The sequence below is a fragment of the Macaca thibetana genome, chromosome 19 (genome assembly GCF_024542745.1).
Source record: "Macaca thibetana thibetana isolate TM-01 chromosome 19, ASM2454274v1, whole genome shotgun sequence".
Classification (NCBI taxonomy): Eukaryota; Metazoa; Chordata; class Mammalia; order Primates; family Cercopithecidae; genus Macaca; species Macaca thibetana.
Window position 1 is genome coordinate 46,063,861 of NC_065596.1, and position 20,080 is coordinate 46,083,940.

General features: G+C 59.0%; 1 protein-coding gene across 1 annotated transcript; it reads right to left on the reverse strand.

Annotated features, from left to right (window-relative positions):
* Positions 1 to 225: 225 nt before the first annotated feature.
* ERFL (ETS repressor factor like) lies at positions 226 to 20,054 on the reverse strand. The gene is made up of 6 exons (XM_050768521.1): positions 19,645 to 20,054; positions 5,437 to 5,516; positions 2,413 to 2,647; positions 1,827 to 2,022; positions 1,611 to 1,728; positions 226 to 1,204 (listed from the first exon to the last, which is right to left on the reverse strand). Exons 2-6 carry the CDS (start codon positions 5,501 to 5,503, stop codon positions 756 to 758), a joined length of 1,065 nt encoding a protein of 354 aa, XP_050624478.1. The 5' UTR covers positions 5,504 to 5,516; positions 19,645 to 20,054; the 3' UTR covers positions 226 to 755.
* Between the last annotated feature and the right edge of the window lie 26 nt (positions 20,055 to 20,080).

The window sequence follows — 20,080 nt, forward strand, 5'->3', positions numbered from 1 at the left end:
TGTGTGTGTGAGGGTGTGGTGGGGCCTGGCGTGGCATCTGGAACTCTCTGTCTGGCGTCGACTTCCTGGGTCTGTGCCTCTGCGCCTGCCTCTAGTTGTTCATTCATTCATTCATTCCTTTGTTTGAACCGTTACTCCCCAGGCGCTCTGCACACACACTGGGTATGAGGCATCCCCCTGACACCGCCCTCCAGCTCCCACCCCCAATCCCCCATGCTCAGCACTGGGCACCCCGAGTCTCACTCTCTGTTCTTTTATTTCTGTAGTAAACTCTCTGGAGGTGACTGTCGGGATCATGGGGAGCTGGTGGGAAGGGGGCCCCTCCTGGGTGGGGGCTGGGGGCGGGGTTATTGCTCTGAGCTCCCTGTCCCCAGGGGGGCCTATGTGGGGGGTGTCAGGACTGGGGCCAGCACAGGGGGGTTGGAGACATGGCCACACAAACACTTGGGGCACAGCACAGGGGTGGGCGGGTGGGGAAGGCTGGGCGCCATATTGCACTTTGGGAGTGGGTCCAGGCGGGGACCCCCCTCAAACTGGAGCCTGGGGAGGAGGCTGGAGGCCATCACGTTCCCTCTGTCCTCTGTGGAGGGGGAAGTGAGACCCCAACTCTGGGGCTGGGGAAGGAGACTGGTGCAGCAACATGCCCAGACCCGGGAGGTGCTGAGGGCTGGTCCTGGGCCTTGGGCCAGGCATCAAGGGCAGACGGGCGGCTGCCCTGGTCCCCGCCTCAGCGGAATCCATTGCCCCCTGCTGGCTCAGCTGCCAGTCCCCCCTTTGCCTGCCTTTGCCTTGGGGGGCACCAGGAGACCCTCATCGCCCTCGCTGTCAGAGCTGCAGCCGCTGACGTCGGTAATCTCCAGCTCCGAGTCGCTGTCCTCCTTCCCACCAAGGGCAGCCTCTGGACCCCCAGCCCCCGGCAGTGCCAGGCGAGGGGCCGCTGCCAGGCCCGAGGGGCGCTCGGGGCCCAGGCCCTCCCCTGTCGAGGCCAGCAGGGGCACGGCTGTGGGGCCTCCCCCTGCCCCTGCCGAGGGCAGGTGGCTCAGGGAACTGGCCAGAGGGTTGGGGTAGAAGTGCGGGGGGTAGAGAGAGGGAGGCAGCTTGGGGAAGGGGCCCGTGAGGTACGGGTTGAAGTTCCAGGGGTACTCAGGGAAGGCGCGGCCATAAGGACCCAGCAGGCCAGGGGGCTTGGAATAGCTGGTGGCACCTGGGGGGCACAGAGGTAGGTCAGGCTGGGGCGCCTGCCTACCTGGGGACCAGCAAAGGGGGCTGTCTCCCTGCCATATCCCACCCCATCTCCCTGCGTCCCTCCTACATGGCATCTCACCCCCTCACACAGCTTCCCCCAACTCCATCTCCCCCACTTGTCTTCCCATTCCTTAAGCACCCCTGAAAGCCCTTGTCCCCCTCTCATTTCCCCTCCCTCACCTCACATCCTTTTCTGGGTTTTACACACGCGCACACACACACACACGCATGCACACACACACATCCTACAGCCTGGCTCTGGGCCCCCTTCCCCATCCCTTCTCTTGTCTTTTCTCATCCTCTTCCCTCAAGCCTGCAGCTTCTCCCACCATGCCCCCAGCACCCCACAACCTCCAGGCTCTTACCAGAGCCCAGGAACGGGAAAGGGCTGTCCAGACGCAGTTTATCTGTCTCGGAGGTGAACAGGGGCGTCCGGGTCCCTGGCTCTCCCAGGCGTGGGGCAGAGAACAGGGTTTGCAGGGTCTAGAGAGGGAGTGGGGGAAGCCGCCCTGCTCAGACTGTCCCCTCCCCAGAGTGGGCACCAAGTGCCTCAGTTCCAGGACCCCAATACCCAGACTCACCTCAGGGGTGAGGGGAGGAGCATCTGGCCCTGGGGCCCCCCCGAAGGGACTGGGGGTCAGCAAGAGTGGGGAGCCGGTGGCAGCTGCCGCCATGTCCAGCAGCGGGTAATTGACAAGCACAACTTTGCTGAAGTTGAACTTGTAGGTGAACCTCTTCCCTTTGGTCTTGTGGAGAATCCGCTTGTTGTAGTAGTAACTGTGGGGAGAGCGGTGGTGCTGGGGAGGTGCAGGGGGAGCCTTGGGGAGGGATCTGGGGTTTCTTAATGCGTGTGCTGTCCCAGGCACGATGCACAGAGCACTAGAACTTGGGGAAACTGAGGCTCACAAGTCCCTTAACAGGGATCACAAGGCAAGGAAGGGATGAGGCAGGAGCGGGGACCCTGCCCTGCGAGACTCCAAAGCCCAGGTTTAGGGGTCCTTCCTCCTTGCCTCCCTTCCACTCACAAGTAGCTATGGTGGCTACTCACGCACAGCCCTGTGCCTTGTGGGATCCAGCAGGAACCTGCCCCAGGATGCAGAGGGGCCACCAGAGGGACAGCGGGGGGGAAAAGGACAAGTTGGGATCCAGCCCCCAGCCCTTCCTCACCGCAGGGCCCGGCTCAGCTTGTCGTAATTCATGTGGGGCTTGCATTTGCGAATGCCCCACAGCCGGGCCACCTCGTCAGGGTCTTTGATGACAAATTCCCCGTAGTCCCCCTGCCAGGCGATGACACCCTGGTACTCCTCCTTCTGCAGCAGCTCCAGGATAAAGTGCCACAGCTGGATCTGCCTCGAGCCAGGGGATGACTCTGGCTTGTAGGCCCAATCCGGGAAGGCAAACCCTGGGGACGGGAGAGAGGGAGTGGCCTGGAGTCAGGATGCCAAGTCCAGGGCTCTGGGTCCTGCTGGACTCAGTAACCTGAGAGGCATCTAGTTCTCCTCCAGCCTCAGGCATCTTTAGGGACCTGGTTTCCACTCTCCAAACCTCCTCCCCTGGTGTCTGGTCCCCAAATTATCCAAATATGGGCAAGAACCCAGTCATCCAGGGACGCTGTGTTGGTACCAGTCTGATCCCCTACCTTAGCATAGCTCCCCCAGGCTCAGCATCCAGAGGTGGAGGTAGGAGGGATTGGCTTCCTGCACCCATGACAGTTAGGAGGAATGGGAGAGAGGGGCACCCCCTCCCCAACAGCGTTAGTCTTCCCACTGCCCCCAGCCAGCCCCAGGAGGTCTCTGGTCCCTCTTGTACCCTGCACTGCCCCCAGCTTTTGCTGTCTCTGTTCCCCATTCCCTGTCCCCTGCTCCACCTTCTGGCATTCCCCAGAGCCCCCCACTGACCCACCCTGGCATATCCAGGCATATCCAGGCTGGGGCTGTGTGCATGTCTGTACCTGCCTGTGTATTTGTACCTTTCCCATCCCTGTGTCCCCTCCACCCCATATCCATGCCCATGTCTGTCCAAGAACAGTCCAGAACAGGGTGTGTGTGCGCGCATGCACACACATATGCCCACGGAGGACATGTCACACAGACATCAGTTCACTTGCCTGAAACACACAGCCACACTGGGACACAGGCACACCGGAGTGCCATACGCATGCTGGGGGCCACCAAGGCTGACATGGCAGACATGGGCTGCCCAAGACAAGGTCACGTCATCTCAACAACCCCACAGTGCACACCCAGCACAACACACAATTACACATCTCAAGACTGGAACCTGCTAACAACACAGATGCATGAAAAGACACACACAGGACCCCAAATACCCAAAGAACACACTGTACAATGGAGACGGTGAACACAGCACCAAGATATTCATGTCCCCAGACACAGAGGGTGACAGCGTGTCAATAGAGCAACTTCCCAAACCCGCACACAGAGGTACCCATGTGTCAGCACTGACACCCACGGCTCACATCATGTCTCCATGCAGAGGGGGGTACCCCACTGTCCACATACCCCCAGGAACTGGGCACCCTGAAATCTCGCCTCCCATGCAGAAGGCCCCAAGCCCTGGGTCCAAATTCTGTGCTCACTCCTGTGCCACATCCTATGCCCCCTTCCCCCTCCTTAGAGACCCCAGACCCAGGCATGAAAATAGAAGGCAGAGTGAGTCCATACAAAGCTGGCAGCAGTGCAGGAGAGGGGAGGCTGCGGCGCGCCAGGGCAGGGGAGACCAGCATCGCCGTGTCCACTTGCTGTGTGATTACGGGCAGGTCCTTACCCTCTCTGGTTTAGAACTTCAGAGGTGGAAGGCAAGGGGGCGCAGGGTCACACGCAGGCTGCCTGGTGTATAAAAGTGGGTGCTTGTTCCTCCCGGGGAGCTCCAGGTAGTCTCCTTCTTGAGGGATAATTTTTATCTGAATTCATTTTTGGGTCTTTCTCACCTCCCATGACAGGGCTGGATCCAGACTCCAGCTCTGACCCATTCCACACCCAGAACACATCCTATTGGGGATGCAACTATATCACAGACACACCCACAGGACCCCAAGGTGACAACGGGACACCCAACCCGGACACTCCATCTGTCTCTGAATGCACACCCTCAAATATGTCGTACCTATGAGGCACAGGCACACTAGAGAGAAGACCCCCAAACTCAGTAGGCAGACACACACATGTGACAGACAAACCCCCAGAATTCACTCATGCACACATGGACCCTACACTGAGAACCAGACACAGCCCCCAACACAGGCCCATGGACGCATCCCCCCACAGCACCAAATGCACCAAGACATCCATTCGGAACGCCATACACCACGAGACAGACCGCAAGAAACAGGCAAAGCCTCCTCACCCCACTCAGTCAGAGGTACAGTCACGAGCCGGCAGACACCCCCATCCCAAAATGCAGACACGCCCAGCCCAGAGACACTCAAGTAGCCTCAGATGGGCACGTACAAGCAAATACACAAGCTCACACAAAGACAGGCTGTGCAGACACATTCTCCCAGTGTGACCCCTTCTAAAAACACTGAAGTGTGACACAGGGACACACTCTGAAATGAGACCCCAAATAACCAAGCACAGAGTCTCTGCTCTCTCTCTCACACACACACCCCTCCCGCTGCACATGGGCATGGTGTCTGACCAGCCTCACCGGCCACCACCCCCAGTTCCAAACCTCCACTCTGAGCAAGCTGTCCTCTCTCCTGGGTCTCGGGCTGGCTGGGTCATGCCTGCACGTCCCCCTGACTGGGCAGGGCCATCTGTCCATCTGTCCATCCATGCTCCCCCTCCCCGGAAACCCCTCAGTGCCCGCTCCAGCCCAGTCCCTGCTCTCTTTCCGCGCAGGACTTGCGTGGGAGCAGGCTGAGAGGTGCATGGCAGGGATGCCCGGGCCTCGGGCCCCTCTGTCCTCACCCCTCACTCACCTCCTTACCTTGCCCACCCTCCCAGAAGACCCACATATCGCAGCAGGCAGGTGGCAGGGTAATCTGGCTGCGAAGTTTTTAGCCAACTTTCTCCGAAGGGGTTTGATTTGGGGGACTCTGACCAAGACTGAGAGAGAAGGACCCACGGACTAGAGTGAGACACGTGGAGACACGGAGAGAAGGGGGTGCGGCTCACTGGGGAGGCCTGAGGGGTGGGGGAAGGAATGGGGGAGGTCCGGGCCAGTTACCAGGGGTCCAGAGAGCCGGCAGGGCGGGCGGGGCGAAGAGAAGGTCGGAGACGCAGCTACAGTCCATGGCGGAGCCGGCCCTGCAGAGGCCGGGACGGACACACGGGGACGGGGTGGGCAGGAGAGACAGACACAGGTCAGCCAGCGGGGCGCTGCCCGGGGCCTCCCCCTCTCCCATGTCCCCACCCCAGCCCTCTGCCCTCTCCCCGCAATCCTTTCTGCCCACTCCCTCCCGCAGGCACCGCTCTGTCACCAGCCGCTCCAAGCCCCGAGCCCCCAGCACCCCGTTCCTTCCCTCCCAGCCTCTCCTCCCGCATCCTCCTCCTCACTCGGTGCCTCCATCACTAACCACGCCGCTCCCAGCCTCCCTCCCCGCTCCCCGCCACTCGCTCACGCTCTCACACTCGCTGGCTCTCACGCCCGCCCGCCCGCTCGCTCGCGCCCCGCACAGTCTCTGCTGCCGTCTCCCGTCCCCGCTCTCCCGCCTGACCTCCCGGGTCGGTCGGTCCCTGCGTCTCTGGGTCTCCCTCTGTCTCTCTCTCTGGCTGCCCCAGATTTATCTTGCTCTGAAACTTGCCCCCACACCGGCCCCACCCGGACGACCCGCAGGCGGACTCTTCCAGCCCTTGCGCAGCTCCGACCCGCAGCGGCCCAGGACAGGCTGCAGGGGGCAGGCCCAGCCCCGCCTCCTCCAGTCCCCTACCCCACAGGGCAGCCCCCAGCGCCCCGCAGGAGGCCTCCACAGACCCCAGACCTGCTGCTCACCCTGAAGACCCCTGCCACTTGGATCTGCCTCCCTCCTCAGACACCCCTTCCCCTCGCATCTGCCTCCCCCTCAGACCCCCTCGCTCAGACACTCCCTCTCCCTAGATATCTTACGCCCCTAAGATACTCCGTCCCCTCCTCACTCCAGTCTCCCCGCACCTTTCCCCCTCATGCGGCGCCTCCCCTCCACACACACACCCTTGGAATCCACTCCCTCTCACACCCCTCCGCAGACACACGCTGCCCTCGCGCTCCCGAGACCCCTCCCCCCAGGCACTTCAGCCCCTCACTGCCACCCTCAGACCCCACCTCTGGAGCACCTTCTTCCTGGAGACCCCCCAGATGCTCTCAAAAACCCACTCCTCTTAGACACCCTGATACTCCCCACTGCTCCCATGCCCCCCCCAAACCCCTCAGACCCTGGCAGCCCACACTGTGTTCCCCCATGAGCCCCACCTACCCCCTGGACACGACAAGACTTTTCAGACACCCCATGTCCCCTCAGACTCGCCCGGTCTCCCCACAGAGGCCCCAACCCCAGATGCCCCCACCTCCCATCTGCCTCCTGGAGCCTCCCCTGTCCCAGGCCCCCTCTGTTCTCACACCTGTCTCCCCATCTTTCTCCATCTGCCCCGTCTCTCGGTATCTCTCCCTCTCCATCTCTGTCTCTCCCCATCACTTGGTCTCTTCTGCCTTCGGTCTCCCCCCACCATCTCCCTTCCATTTCTGACTCTCTCCTCCACCTAGGGGGTCTCTCTCCCCACCTCACTGCCCTCTCCCCCTCTCTCCATCTCCTCCTCCACCACTCAGTCTCTTCCCTGTTTCTACGTCTCCCACCCCTGCTTCTTTCCCGTCTGTCTCTCCGTCTTCCCAGGGTGTCCATCTCTGTCTCTCTCTTACTTTCTCCCCATCTCTGCTGTCCATCTCTCCCTCCCCTTCCACCATCTCTGTCTCTGTCTCTCCCTCCCCTTCCACCATCTCTGTCTCTGTCTCTCCCTCCCCTTCCACCATCTCTGTCTCTGTCTCTCCCTCCCCTTCCACCATCTCTGTCTCTGTCTCTCCCTCCCTTTCCACCATCTCTGTCTCTGTCTCTCCCTCCCCTTCCACCATCTCTGTCTCTGTCTCTCCCTCCCCTTCCACTATCTCTGTCTCTGTCTCTCCCTCCCTTTCCACCATCTCTGTCTCTGTCTCTCCCTCCCCTTCCACCATCTCTGTCTCTGTCTCTCCCTCCCCTTCCACCATCTCTGTCTCTGTCTCTCCCTCCCTTTCCACCATCTCTGTCTCTGTCTCTCCCTCCCCTTCCACCATCTCTGTCTCTGTCTCTCCCTCCCCTTCCACCATCTCTGTCTCTGTCTCTCCCTCCCCTTCCACCATCTCTGTCTCTGTCTCTCCCTCCCTTTCCACCATCTCTGTCTCTGTCTCTCCCTCCCCTTCCACCATCTCTGTCTCTGTCTCTCCCTCCCCTTCCACCATCTCTGTCTCTGTCTCTCCCTCCCCTTCCACCATCTCTGTCTCTGTCTCTCCCTCCCCTTCCACCATCTCTGTCTCTGTCTCTCCCTCCCCCTCCACCATCTCTGTCTCTGTCTCTCCCTCCCTTTCCACTATCTCTGTCTCTGTCTCTGTCTCTCCCTCCCCCTCCACCATCTCTCTCTCTCCTGTCTCTGCCCCCACCCTTTCCCTGTCCCGCGTCGTCTCTCCAGCAGCCCCGCTCCCCCACACCTCTCCCCCACCCATCGCTCTCCCACCTCCCCGCTCTCTCTGCCTCTCAGGGTCCCCTCCTTCCTCCCCCCGCCCCCACCCCCTATTGGCCCCTCTCATTTCCGTGTTGGTTTTGATTTCTCTTCCCGACGCTTTCAACTCCCCGCCGCCTCCTCCGGACACGTTATAACGAGGAGCCGTGGGATCGGCGCTCCGGGCCCTGCTCCCACGCTCCCCCCGCCGTGTCTCACACGCATCTCTGCCATCTCGCGGTCTCTGTGGCCACTTCTCCCCGTCTCTGTGCCCAGCCTTGGTCCTGTGTCAGGCTCCACAGGGACCTGGACCTCTTGCCCATGTCCATCACCTCTGCCGCCCTGTCCCCGTCCGTCTGTCCCTCCCGTCTCTGGGTCTCCATGCCTCCCTGTCTCTCGGTTCCCACGTCGTCTCCACTTCTGTGTCCTCACGTCTCTGGGTCCCCACGTCTCTGGGTCTCCGCATGGCTCTGTTTTGATATCTAGAGTCTCCACACCCCATCTCTGTCTCCATGTCTCCATATCTCCTCCTCCTCAAGTCCCTGTCCTGTCCCCATGTCCCCCATCTCTGTCTCATCTGTCTCCATGCCCCATCTTCCTGTCTCTGTGTCTCTGTCTCCATGTCTCCATCTCCATGTCTCTGTCTCTGTTTCTGTCCCGGTGTCCGTCTCTTGGGGTCCCTTTGATCTCACCCTGCCCCTGGCGCCCCCCTGGCCCCATTGATCGCTGATCGACCGATGGAGGGAGCAGGGCCTGCGGGGCCTGGGGCTGCAGGGCCGAACAGGGCCTGGTAGGACGGCCAGACAGATGGACAAACGGCCCCAGCCCCAGTGGCTGTGGAGGGGGAGCAGCCACAACCCCCCGCCCCTCCCTGCCGGCCGGCGCGGTGCGGATGGGGACTCCAGGCAAGCTTTAATTTTTAATTTTATTTTGCTTCCTCCACCCCCCCTTCACCCCCCATCTCTACCGCCCGCAGCCATGGCACCGAATGTGTGTGCGCATGTGAGCGAAGCGGTGTGCAGAGGCGCTGGGCAGGCGAGGGCCCTCCTCCCTTCTCTCCCTGCCAAGCACAACCACACAGACCCACACACCAACCCAGGCACGAACACCGCCACGTCCCACACAGCACATATCGCACAGATGCACACACCAGCACACACACACCCCATCACACACCGCAGGAGCCCACATGTCAACAAAGTCACACACAGCATCACATCCCACACATCACAGAGACACACACCACCATTGCCACACACAACCCACATCACAGTTGCATGTGTCAGTAAAGTCACACACCAACATTATCACACAGTCACACACAGCATAGTCACAGACACACAGAAACAGACACACAATTTTACACAAATACGACACACACCAATTCAAACTCACACAGAAACAAAGACACACAATCACAAATCCTAGACACACTGTGTAGACACATAAACCCACACTGAGGCTCGCAATCAAATATGGAAACCCAGATTCCCAAGCACACAATCACACACTGAGACAACAGCACACAGAAACAGACACAGAGTCACACAAACAAGCGCCACCGACCCTCCAGCGCATACATATGTACTTGGTCATGCATGGAGCCGTAGAGATACACACACCAGCACCAACCCAGAGAGCCAACGCACACGGCCACACACACAGCCATTCACAGACACAGTCACAATCACACCAAGATCACGGACCCAAACCCACGACCGACACAGCGGCCCCTGCAGAGGTACACACAGACACACCCAGACACACTGGGTAGGGTGGGCACTCAGCGGTGACCCCAACCCAAGGCCCCTGCCACTCCTGCTCCCACCATCCCCATCTGTCTGCCTGTCTCTCCGTCTGTGGACTTCCCAAGCATGTCTCTGCATGGGTCCGTGATCTGTGTGTGTGTGTGCGTGTATGTGACACGTGCCCTTGTCTCAGACCCGCTTCTGTGGCTGTCTCTCGAGACAAAGGTCTCCCGGTCTCTCTCAACTCCTTCGGGTGTTGGCGTGTCTTTCTGTCTGTCTCTGTCACTGAGGGTCTCTGTCTCTGTCACTGAGAGTCTCTGTCTGTCTCTGTAACTGAGGGTCTTTGCTGCTCATCTTGGCCTGCCTCTCTTTCTAAATATCTCCATCTCTGAGTGTCTCTGTTTCCCCCATCTCTCTCTCTGGGTGCCTCTCTCTGTCTCTGTCTGTCTCTGTCCCTCTGTCTCTGGGCTCTCTGTCATCTCTCTCTGCCTCTGTCTCCTAACCCCCCATCACCCTGGCCCCCCGGGCTGGGGTTTAACCAGTTGTTTTGATTTCTCTAAGCTGCGCCTGCGGCCTCGGGAGCCGCCTCGGGCCTCGCACCGCCCCCCAGCCCCTTCATCCCTCACCCAGGCCCCCCATCCCCACCTCCCCTTAACACAATCTGCACAAGTGGAATGAAAATTGATTTTTTTTTTAAATTTCATATCTTCTCCGGGGCTCTGTCTAAAGAGGAGAGAGACGCGGCCCAAGACCCTTCTCCCACCGCCGCCCCCGCATGCACACACCATGCCCTGACACACACGCGCACGCACGCACACACCCCGACTGCACCCACCCATGGCCACATGTTCAGGCACAATCTGGGGACATGTCCCTCCTTACGCCACACACCCATGTAGGACACATCTGTGCACATAGTAGAGACCCACAGCGACACCCTCTAGTAGGCACACACACACCATGCACAGCCCCAGCCATGGGCCCGCTGCCAGCCCCACCCATCTCTTGCCACACAAACGAGCCCCCAACACCGTCCCATCTGGGTGCACGAAGCCGGCTCTCTGTGGTCACAGACTGTGTGTGTGCTCACACACCCGTCCGTCCTGACTGTGGCCACGTCCACGTGAACACAGAGCAGGCTCAGGGGCCGGCCCTCGACAGGTACCAGGAGACCCTGTGCCTGTCCTGGAGAGGAGGGGGTTCAGGGGTGATGTGGGGTTTCCTGCATGGGCATGCCCCCCTCATCCCGGACGCCACCCCATTCCCACACTGCCCACATCAAATACTCTGGCCTGACCCTGGTTGGGGGTGACTTTGTGCCTGGGGTGTACACACACCCCACACGTATACACCACATATACACCACACATACCACATACACACACCACAAACACACCATACATACACACCCCCGCCACACACATACCCACCACATACACCACACACCACATACACACACACAGTATACACGACATACACCACGCACACCATATCACACACACACATAAATATGCACATGCACCACATACACACCACACACACCCCACACACACCATATACTCACCATACACACACACATCACTACCCCTCACATACCTGACATATACTACATACACTACCCATCACATACACACCACACACCACATACACATCACACACACACCCCACACATATACACACTATACACATCCACACCATATATACCACGTCCACCACACACATGCCACACACTGCATACACACCTCACACACACCACATCAGTCTCACATACACCACACACACTACATACACTACCCATCAGACATACCACACACCACATATCCACCACACACCACATACACACATACACAACACACACATCATACACACCACATACCACATGCACACCACACACCACACACACACACACCATACACACCACACACATCACATACACACCATACCACAGACACTATTATACATCACACCACATACACAACACACACACCCGCACACATCACACCACACCACATGCCACACACAACACACATACCACACACATCACCCACATACCACACACCACACTCACACACCACTCGCAGCTTACTACTTCTCTCAATACCACACATTGTAATCCCCACCTGGACACACACAAAACCACAGTCACCCTTAACACAGAGACCCACAGAAAACACACAGCAGACAGGGTGACACCAGAAACAGCTTCACACACAGACTTGGATTCAAGTTCATACAAGTTGCACACACATGCGCCATCCAACAGCCACACAGAAACATGCAACCACACAAACATACACAAACATACACAAACAGTCATCAGTGCTCTTCAGGGCTGGACACACAGTATCAATTGTTATGAACCAACACTCAAGCTGGTACATTCAGCTCCCGAAAATTGCCACGCAGGCACGCACACGCACGCGCACACACACACGCACACACACACGTCCACATCTGAATCCAGACTCAGACACAAGCCCACAAGTTCAGACGCAACAGCAACCCCTGAACACCAACACAGCGCCACACAAACACACAGCTGGTCTGTGACACATAAGATCTGGGGGGCTCTTAGCTGCATCCCTCACACCCACACTCACCAGCCCAGCTGCCAGGGTCCTCTCAGGGGCGCGCGCGCTCGGTCCTTCCACCCTGTTTCTCTGGGACTGAACCTCCTCATCTTGCCCTCAGAGATGAGAGCTGCCCCAGGTCCCTGGGGCCCATCCTGCACAGCCACACCACGTGAAAACACCAGACACGGCACAACTCCAGAGCTTTGGACAGTCGCACCAGACACAGCTGAACACCACACACGTGTCACACAGACATGTCACACAGACATGACACACGTCACACAGACATGACACGCTCACAGACAGGACATGTGTGGCTCCACTCAGCACCCATACTTAGTCACCTGTGCCCAGGAACATGCATGTCTACACAGGTCACATTCACAGACACTGTGACACAAGTCACACAGTCACGTGCACCTGCGCGCGCGCACGCACACACACACACACAGACAGACGGTCTTCTGCCTCGACTGCACTGTGCAGGACACACAGAGGGACAGAATGGCAGACAGGGCTGGCTTCCCAGGCTGGGGAAGGTGTGTCTGTGACCCTCACTTGAGAGGTGAGGAGGCTCCAGGCCAGAGACAGAGAGGCCTGTGGGTGAGGGCAAGGGCAGAGACCCACACCCCACTCCCTCTCTCTCTCCCTCTCTGTCTCTGTCTCTGCCTCGGGCCCTGTGTGTGTGTCTCTGCATCTCTGTCTCTCTCCCTGAATCTGTCTCTGCCTGATGTCCCTGGGGCTGCGGACAGCGCTCCGAACGGTGTCAGTTGGGGGGTGGTGAGGGAGCGTCCCCGGGGAGGTGGGAGCCGCAGTGCCACGCACCCCGCCTACCAAACAGCTCTGGGGGAGGGGAGAGGGAGGGCAGAGGCACCACCGCCAGGCGGAGGGAGCTCTGGCTGCTCCCCGACCCCACCCATGGACCCTGCCTCCCCTCAGAGACCCAGAGAGATGGAGGAGCTGGAGGCTGGGGTGGGGGGCACAGAGAAGGGGAGACATGCAGGGAGGAAGAGAGACCGAGGGGGTGGAGCGTGATACATGGAGAACAGAGAGGAAGCAGGAGCGAGACTCGGAGGGAGATGGAGGGGGATAGTCGGGAACCCCACGGGGGAGGCACAGAGACGGAAAGGGACAGAGGACGAGGACAGGTCCCACAGAAACAGGAAGTGGACTGGGAGCCACATGCACACGCAGAGAGAAGAGACAGACAGAGACAGAGAGACAGGCAGGGGAGATCGAGGTGGGGAAACACGGCAGAAGGAGCGAACCAGAGAGTCTGAAACAAAGTCGATTAGAAAGCTGGAGGTCACGGGAGAGCGAGGGCTGCACCCGAGACCCCGGGTTGGGAGGAAGGAGAGGAGGGGGCAGAGATGCGGAAAATTGAGGGATTAGGGCAGAGGCAGGAGAGGGATGCAAGCGAGCCCGGCCCTGGAGGTAGGAGCAGAAGGTTCAGGTGTGGGCCTGGCGGTGGGCAGACCTAAGGTGTGGATTCCTTGTCCTCTGCCCTACCTCACCCTTCTTCAGTCCTGGGAGGTTGGTGTCCCCTGGGATTCCGACCCACCCCAACTCCAAAGCCCACCCTACCCCTCCTCCTCACCTCCACCAGGTCCCACCCCACCCAGACCCCAGCTCCATCTTCTACCTCTCCTCCTGGTCCTCATCCCCAACTCCCGCCCCTTCCCCACCCTTGCCTTCATTCTACCTCCACCCCCAGCCTCACTCCACACGGGCCCCACCCCTGTATCAGAGTGACAGACAGGAGGGAAATGACCGTTATTTGGTGATGCTGGAGGGGTGTGGGCAGAGAGCTGAAGTGGGGTGTGGTGTACACCAGAACCAGCTACTCAGGGAGCCCAGAGACCCAGAATCCTTCTAGACGGCAACCACCAAGAACCAGGGCTCAGGCATCCCAACAGAGGCTGGGGCTTGGCACCAAGAGTACTGAGGAAATGGTGTTGAGGTGGAATCCAGATGAAACTGTGCTCAGCAGGGAATCAGAGAGGCAGAGATAGCAGATCAAAGGGACAGAAAGCAGGAGATCAAGGCACAGAAATGAGGAGGGCAAAGAGGCAGGGTCAGAGGGCTGGGGAAATAGGGATGGAGCCGAGAGCTAGAGGGGCAGATGGATGGGACTGAGACGCGGGAGCAGACAGGGACAGGGAATCAGATGACAAGGAACTGAGGACAAAAATGGGGAGAAGTGGGTGATCCTGGGTCAGAGAAAAGGAGGAACAGAGAAATGGGGTCAAAGACCCAGGAGGGCAAACATGAGGGGCAGAGAACTGGGAACCGGAGAGACCGAGGGACAAGGGACCGGAGGCAGTGGGGCAGGCCTGAGGGCCCGGGCGAGGGGCGGGGCCTGGGCGGGCTGAGGCTGGAGCTGGGTGCCAGGCCACCGGGGATCCCACAAGGGCCGGGGTCCAGCCGGGCTGCGGGGGGACTTAGGGCTCCAGGGGCATCAGGCGCGGCGCTAATTCAACGCCATCGATCAGACGGGATGAGAGCAATAAATTATTGTGACAAGATGCAATCCTGGCCCGCGCACTGCCGCCGAGGCGGATCGATCCCTGTCCCCAGCCCCACACCGGGTCCCATGCCCAGGCCTGGGCTGGCGGGGATGCCTCTGCCCACCTCTCCCTCCATTCTCCACCCTGTGCACACTCACTCCCACTGACAGCCAGGTGAAGGGAATGTGAGGAGCAGCCTAGGGGAGAGGCAGGAGGGGCCAGGGGGAACCCACAGAAGGAAGTTCAGCGCCCCCTCTGACCCAGGTCTTTTGCTTCCCTCAGCACCCCATCCTCGCCACCACCTGTGAGGTAGGAACTGCCATGATGGATGCCCATTTCACAGATGTGGAAACTGAGGCTCTGACAGGAAAAGTAACTTGGCCAAAGTCCCACAGGGGTGAAGTTAGCCTGGACTTGAATGCAGGTCAGTATGACACCGCCCCCCAATATTTGTACTGTCAGAGGACAGGGCAAGGGCCAGAGACAGAAAAGGAGGAAAGAGACGAGACAAGAAGACAGACACAGAGTCCAGGATATGGAGAAACTGAGAGAGAGCTGTAAAGACCCTGTACGGAGAGAAACAGACATAGACAACCAGAGAAATACAGAGAACAAAGAGAGACTGGGAGACAGACAGAGACAAAGACAGGGCGGGACAGAGGGGTGGAGAGGCCAGAAACCAAAAGCGACAGAGAGACTCAGAATCAGACTGGCAGACATGGACAGGGACAAGGAGATAGGGGCAGGTGGTGGCAAAGGTGGAAATGGAGAAAGGAAATGAAAGTGAGGGTGTGCGGAAAGGAAAGGCCAGCATGCAGGGAGGGGCGGTTTGGGAGGCAGGGGTGTGTCTGGGGAGGCAAGGGTGCTGGGAGGGGGCTGTGCTGGGGGTATGTCTGGGGAGGTGGGGGTGCGCTGGGAGGGGGCTGTGCTGGCCCCAAACAGCTTGTGGGGGAGGTGGGGGTGAGCATGTGGAATGACAGCCTTAGCCCCAGGAGTCAATGGAGGGTGAGAAAGTGAGCCTGGAGTATAGGGGAGATGGGGTTGGGAGGTAATGGAGAAGCAAGTGTCACCAAAGTCACTAGGTGGACAGGTGTGTCTGTGGAGGGAGGAGGTCACCTTAGGGGCAGATGGGAGAGGCAAGGACACCTGGATGGCTAGGAGGGCAGTCTCTGAAGTCAGACAGCCTTGATTTGACTCAAATCTCTAACATCTACCTGTTTCTGGGACCTCAAAGAAACTCTGTAGACTCAGTTTCCTTCTCTGTAAAATGGGGACAAGAGGCAAGTACCTGCCTCATGAGGGCCCTGTGAGGACAAATGAGACAATGGGTGTGAAGAAGTTAGTGTCTGCCACAGAGATGGATGGTGGCCTTAGTAATCGGGATTTGTCATCACCATCACCCTCATCCTCATCCTCGTGTTGCCATCAGTATATATGGGGAGGGCAGGTGTTACGTGGTGGAACAGGTGGGGCACATATTACAAGCACCTGCTACTCAGACAGTGATACCTGGACCAGGTGTTTCTGATGCACACTGAAGTCAGAGAGCCTCGGACTTAAGATGCTGTGCAGTGCGGGGAGCAGGTGTGGGGGTGGCTGGGAACAGGCGACACGTGTCTAACACATGCTACAGGTGTTATGCACACGGAGGAAGGCGCTCCTCGAGGAGAGAGCTGGTTAGAGACATGTGCTAACAAAGGGGACCGGTGTTTCTGGAGAGAAGCAGGTTGGAGACAGGTGTGAGGGATCTGAAAGTTTGTTCCTAAAGATGTGGGGGTGATAGGCTGCAGGGACAGGTAGCGAAAGTGAACGTAGCAGAGAATGAGGCAGCGGTGTGCAGTGGGTTCACAATGCTTGCAAAAGGTGCAAAGGGACTCCGGTCACATGGATGTTTGGGGGGAGGAAAAGGAGAGAGGTGGCTTGAGTGTGGGGAGCCAGGTGCATGTCCACGGGACAGGGCTGTGTCCAGGAGAAGGTGTCCCCTAGACCCAGCTGAAGAGATGTGAAGCAAAGAGAGATTAGGTGGGGGTATGCGTAGGGGGTGTGGAGGCCTCGGTACCTGTTTGCTGAGGAAATGATTGAATGTGTTACCAGGGGCAGAGGATTCCCCAGGATAAACAGGTGAGGAACAGCAGGTGTAGGGGGTTACTGGTGTGACCTTGTGCAGCAAAAGAGAGAGAGAGAGAGAGAAACATGAGACATTAGGTATGTAGGAAAGAAGAGAAGTGGATAGAGAGTACCTGAGGGACAGGTGTGGGAAAACAGGTATACAGGTGACGCAGATACCTGTGGCCAAGGACAGATTCTTGCCCCAAACGTGTGTCTGTGTGAAGTAGTGGTGTGTATAGTGAGAGACAGTGAGAGACCAAGAGAGGCAGAGACAGCGCTAGGAGTGAGACACCGGTGAGCAAGTGTGCAGGTGAGACAGGGAAACTCTGAGGGGACAAGGGCTTGGAGGAAGGCATGATGGCAGGGAAGGCCATGAGGAGGGTACCAGTGTGTGAGTTGGAGATCAGGTGGTGCTTGGGGTTAGGACACAGGTGGGGAAGGTGAGGTGCTTCTGTTGTCTGTGATGAGTAACCTGAAATGACAAGTAGGAAAGACAGGTACGGGGGAGTCCTTGGAAGTCAGTGACGGTGTCAGGTACAGGTAGAGAGGGGTGTGAGCGGCAGTTGTGCTCTCAGGTGACCTGTCTGTGGCCAGCTTTTCTGGAAGGGCAGGTGTTGGGGTGTTGGGCAGGTGCAGCACTGTCACGGAGGAGGATGGGTGAGGGCCAGGAGGCTGGGGACTGGCGGGGGCAGGCCTTACCTGAGGGGACAGGTTAGCAGGTTGCACGTGTGAGTGCTTGTTTGCAAAGGAAGGAATGTGTGTTTGAGTGTGTGCACGTGTGGTGGCTCGGTACTGCTTGAGAGGAGGAAGAGGTGAAGAAATACGAATGTGTGAGGAACAGGTGAGTTTAGAGCTTTAGGGGACAGGTGGGATGGCTCATTTACAGGTAGGAAGGGGCCAGTGTGGCATGAAATGAGATAGAATGCAGGGATTCCAGTGGAAGGGGCAGATTTTAGAGAACAGGTGTTACCTGGAGGGGCAGGTAAGAAGGGACATATGCTCCCCCGAGAAATCAGACATCTTAAGGGCAGGTGTGAGGGGGACAAGTGTTACCTGGAGGGGCAGGTGAGAGGAAATAGGTGTTACCTCCAGGGCAGATGAAGGGAACAGGTATGGAGGACAGGTATTGCGCGCAGGCAGCTATGAGGAGATAGATGTTACCTGGAAGTCCAGATTTGGGGAGTTGAAGGGGGAACATGCGTGTGACAGGTGCATTGATAGACAGGTGTGAGTGAAAGGTTAGTTACCTGAGGCCACAGGTGGGTGCAGTATGACTCTGCCAGATGGTTTGCTGCCTCGATTTCTCTCGCTCCCCTGTCCTCCCCTCCCTGGGGAGCCAGTTCTGGCTCTTGGGTCCCTCCCATGGCTCTGGCCCTGGCGGGGCACACAGTTAGCTCTGGGCTGGTCGAGGCCCGGCCTGCCAGGGCTCCTGAGGCTGCTTGGCGATGCGGAGCGCGTCTGGGCCTCGGCGGGCCGGCGGGGCGGGGGGAGCGGGGGCGGGGGGGGGGGGGGGCCGTTTAGCCGTGATAGATCCGCGCGCCGCTTGTCTCTTAATCTCCGGAGCGACCGATCGATTCGCTATTTCCCTTTGTTGCCAGAAAATTCGATCCTGGGCCTGGAATTAGGTCCCCGGCTTAATCTGAGCGGAAACCAGTGAGGGGGAGACAGAGACAGAGATGCTGGGAGAGACAGAGATGGAGAGACAGTAAGAGACAGAGAGAGACAGACAGAGATGCTGAGAGACAGAGAGACACAGGGAGAGATAAGCAGAGATTTAGAGAGAGATAGGCTAAGAGTTGGACCCAAAAAGGAAGAGAGAGATGCTGGGAGAGACAGAGATAGAGAGACAGATCCTGGGAGAGTTAGAAGTGGACACAGAGATGCTGTGAGAGACAGAGACAGAGAGACCGTGAGGAGAGACCCAGCCAGGGGAGAGATGACAGAAGTGGCCCAGCAGGGCCCTGCGACAGTGGTGGAATGATAGATAGAAAAGGTGTCCCAGAGGGCCCCAGCCCCACGAAGGTCAAGGCCAGGCCACTACTCCCTGCCCCGAAGTGTGCAGACCCCAGAACTGGCCCAAATGTCCTTCCCACAGACCCTGTGACCCTTCACACCAAATATCCAGACCCCAGATATCCAGATCCAAATTACCAGGCCCTCAGCCTTGAACTCCAATTCCAAATCCAGACTTCTGGCCCCCTCCAGTCCAAACTCCTGTGCTGATCCCCAGTCCCAGATATCCACACCCCCAGTCCTGACTCCCAGCCCCCGTCAGCTCCCAACCTCAAATATCTAGATCTTCGGCCCCAAGCGTCCAGTCTCTTGGCTTTGAGCCCCTAGGTCCCAAATATTCAAGCCCTCAGCCCTGACCTCTAAACCCCACTCAGAATCTAGCCCCAAATATCCAGACTCCTCAGCCCCAAACATCCAAATCCACCTTCAGGTCGGACACCAACCCCCGTTCCCAGATTTTCAGTCCAGTCTCTCGCAGACCCCATCTCCGTGGCTCTCACTCGCTCTCCATCCCCGCCCCCAAATCTCGCACCCCTGTCCCTAGGCCGCACCTTCAGTGCTACCCGCCTCCCACCTTCCCAGAGTTGGGCGCAGCCCCACCTGCCTCCCACAGCTGGGGCGGATGACCCCATCAGCCTGCCCCTCCACGGGCTCGGAGGCCCAGCTTCGCAGGCCTCCCAGGACCACCCCCGCGCCCGCCCCCTCCTCTGGCGGGAATCCCCGCCCCCTCCCCGCCCTTGCGCCGGCCGCCGCGCTCACTCACTTTCTGGGCTTTGCGCATCCGCTCCGGTCCAGGGAGAAGTGTTTAAAGTTCGGATCCCGCAGCCATGGCCCCCGCGGCGTCCTGGGGAGGGGGCACCGGGGCGAAGGGCGGGATAGGGGGAGATGCCCAGAGCCCCGGGGAGGCAGAGACCCAGAGGACGAGGAGAGGTAGTCTCTGAGACGCCAGGACTGGAGAGACTCAGAGACGGAGAGACAGCCAGGGAAACAGAGACGGGGAGACGAGCAGAGACGGGGACATGCAGAGAGGGAGAGAGACAGCGAGACAGACGCGCAAAGAGAGCAGAGACGCGGAGAGCTGAGGACGGAGCTCCGGGCGGGAGCGCCGCGCAGCGAGCGCGGGTGGGCGCGCGCCGGGGACAGCCTGGCCGGCTGGGGGCGCGGGGCGGCCCTGCCTCCTGCGCCTTCTCCTCGTCCTC

Excerpts from the sequence above, each read along its gene's own strand:
- ERFL (XM_050768521.1), bottom strand. The coding sequence starts at position 5,503 with ATGGACTGTAGCTGCGTCTCCGACCTTCTCTTCGCCCCGCCCGCCCTG. Across the intron at positions 2,023-2,412 it reads AAGCTGAGCCGGGCCCTGCG|TTACTACTACAACAAGCGGA; the intron begins GTGAGGAAGGGC and ends CTCTCCCCACAG. Across the intron at positions 1,205-1,610 it reads TTTCCCGTTCCTGGGCTCTG|GTGCCACCAGCTATTCCAAG; the intron begins GTAAGAGCCTGG and ends TGTGCCCCCCAG.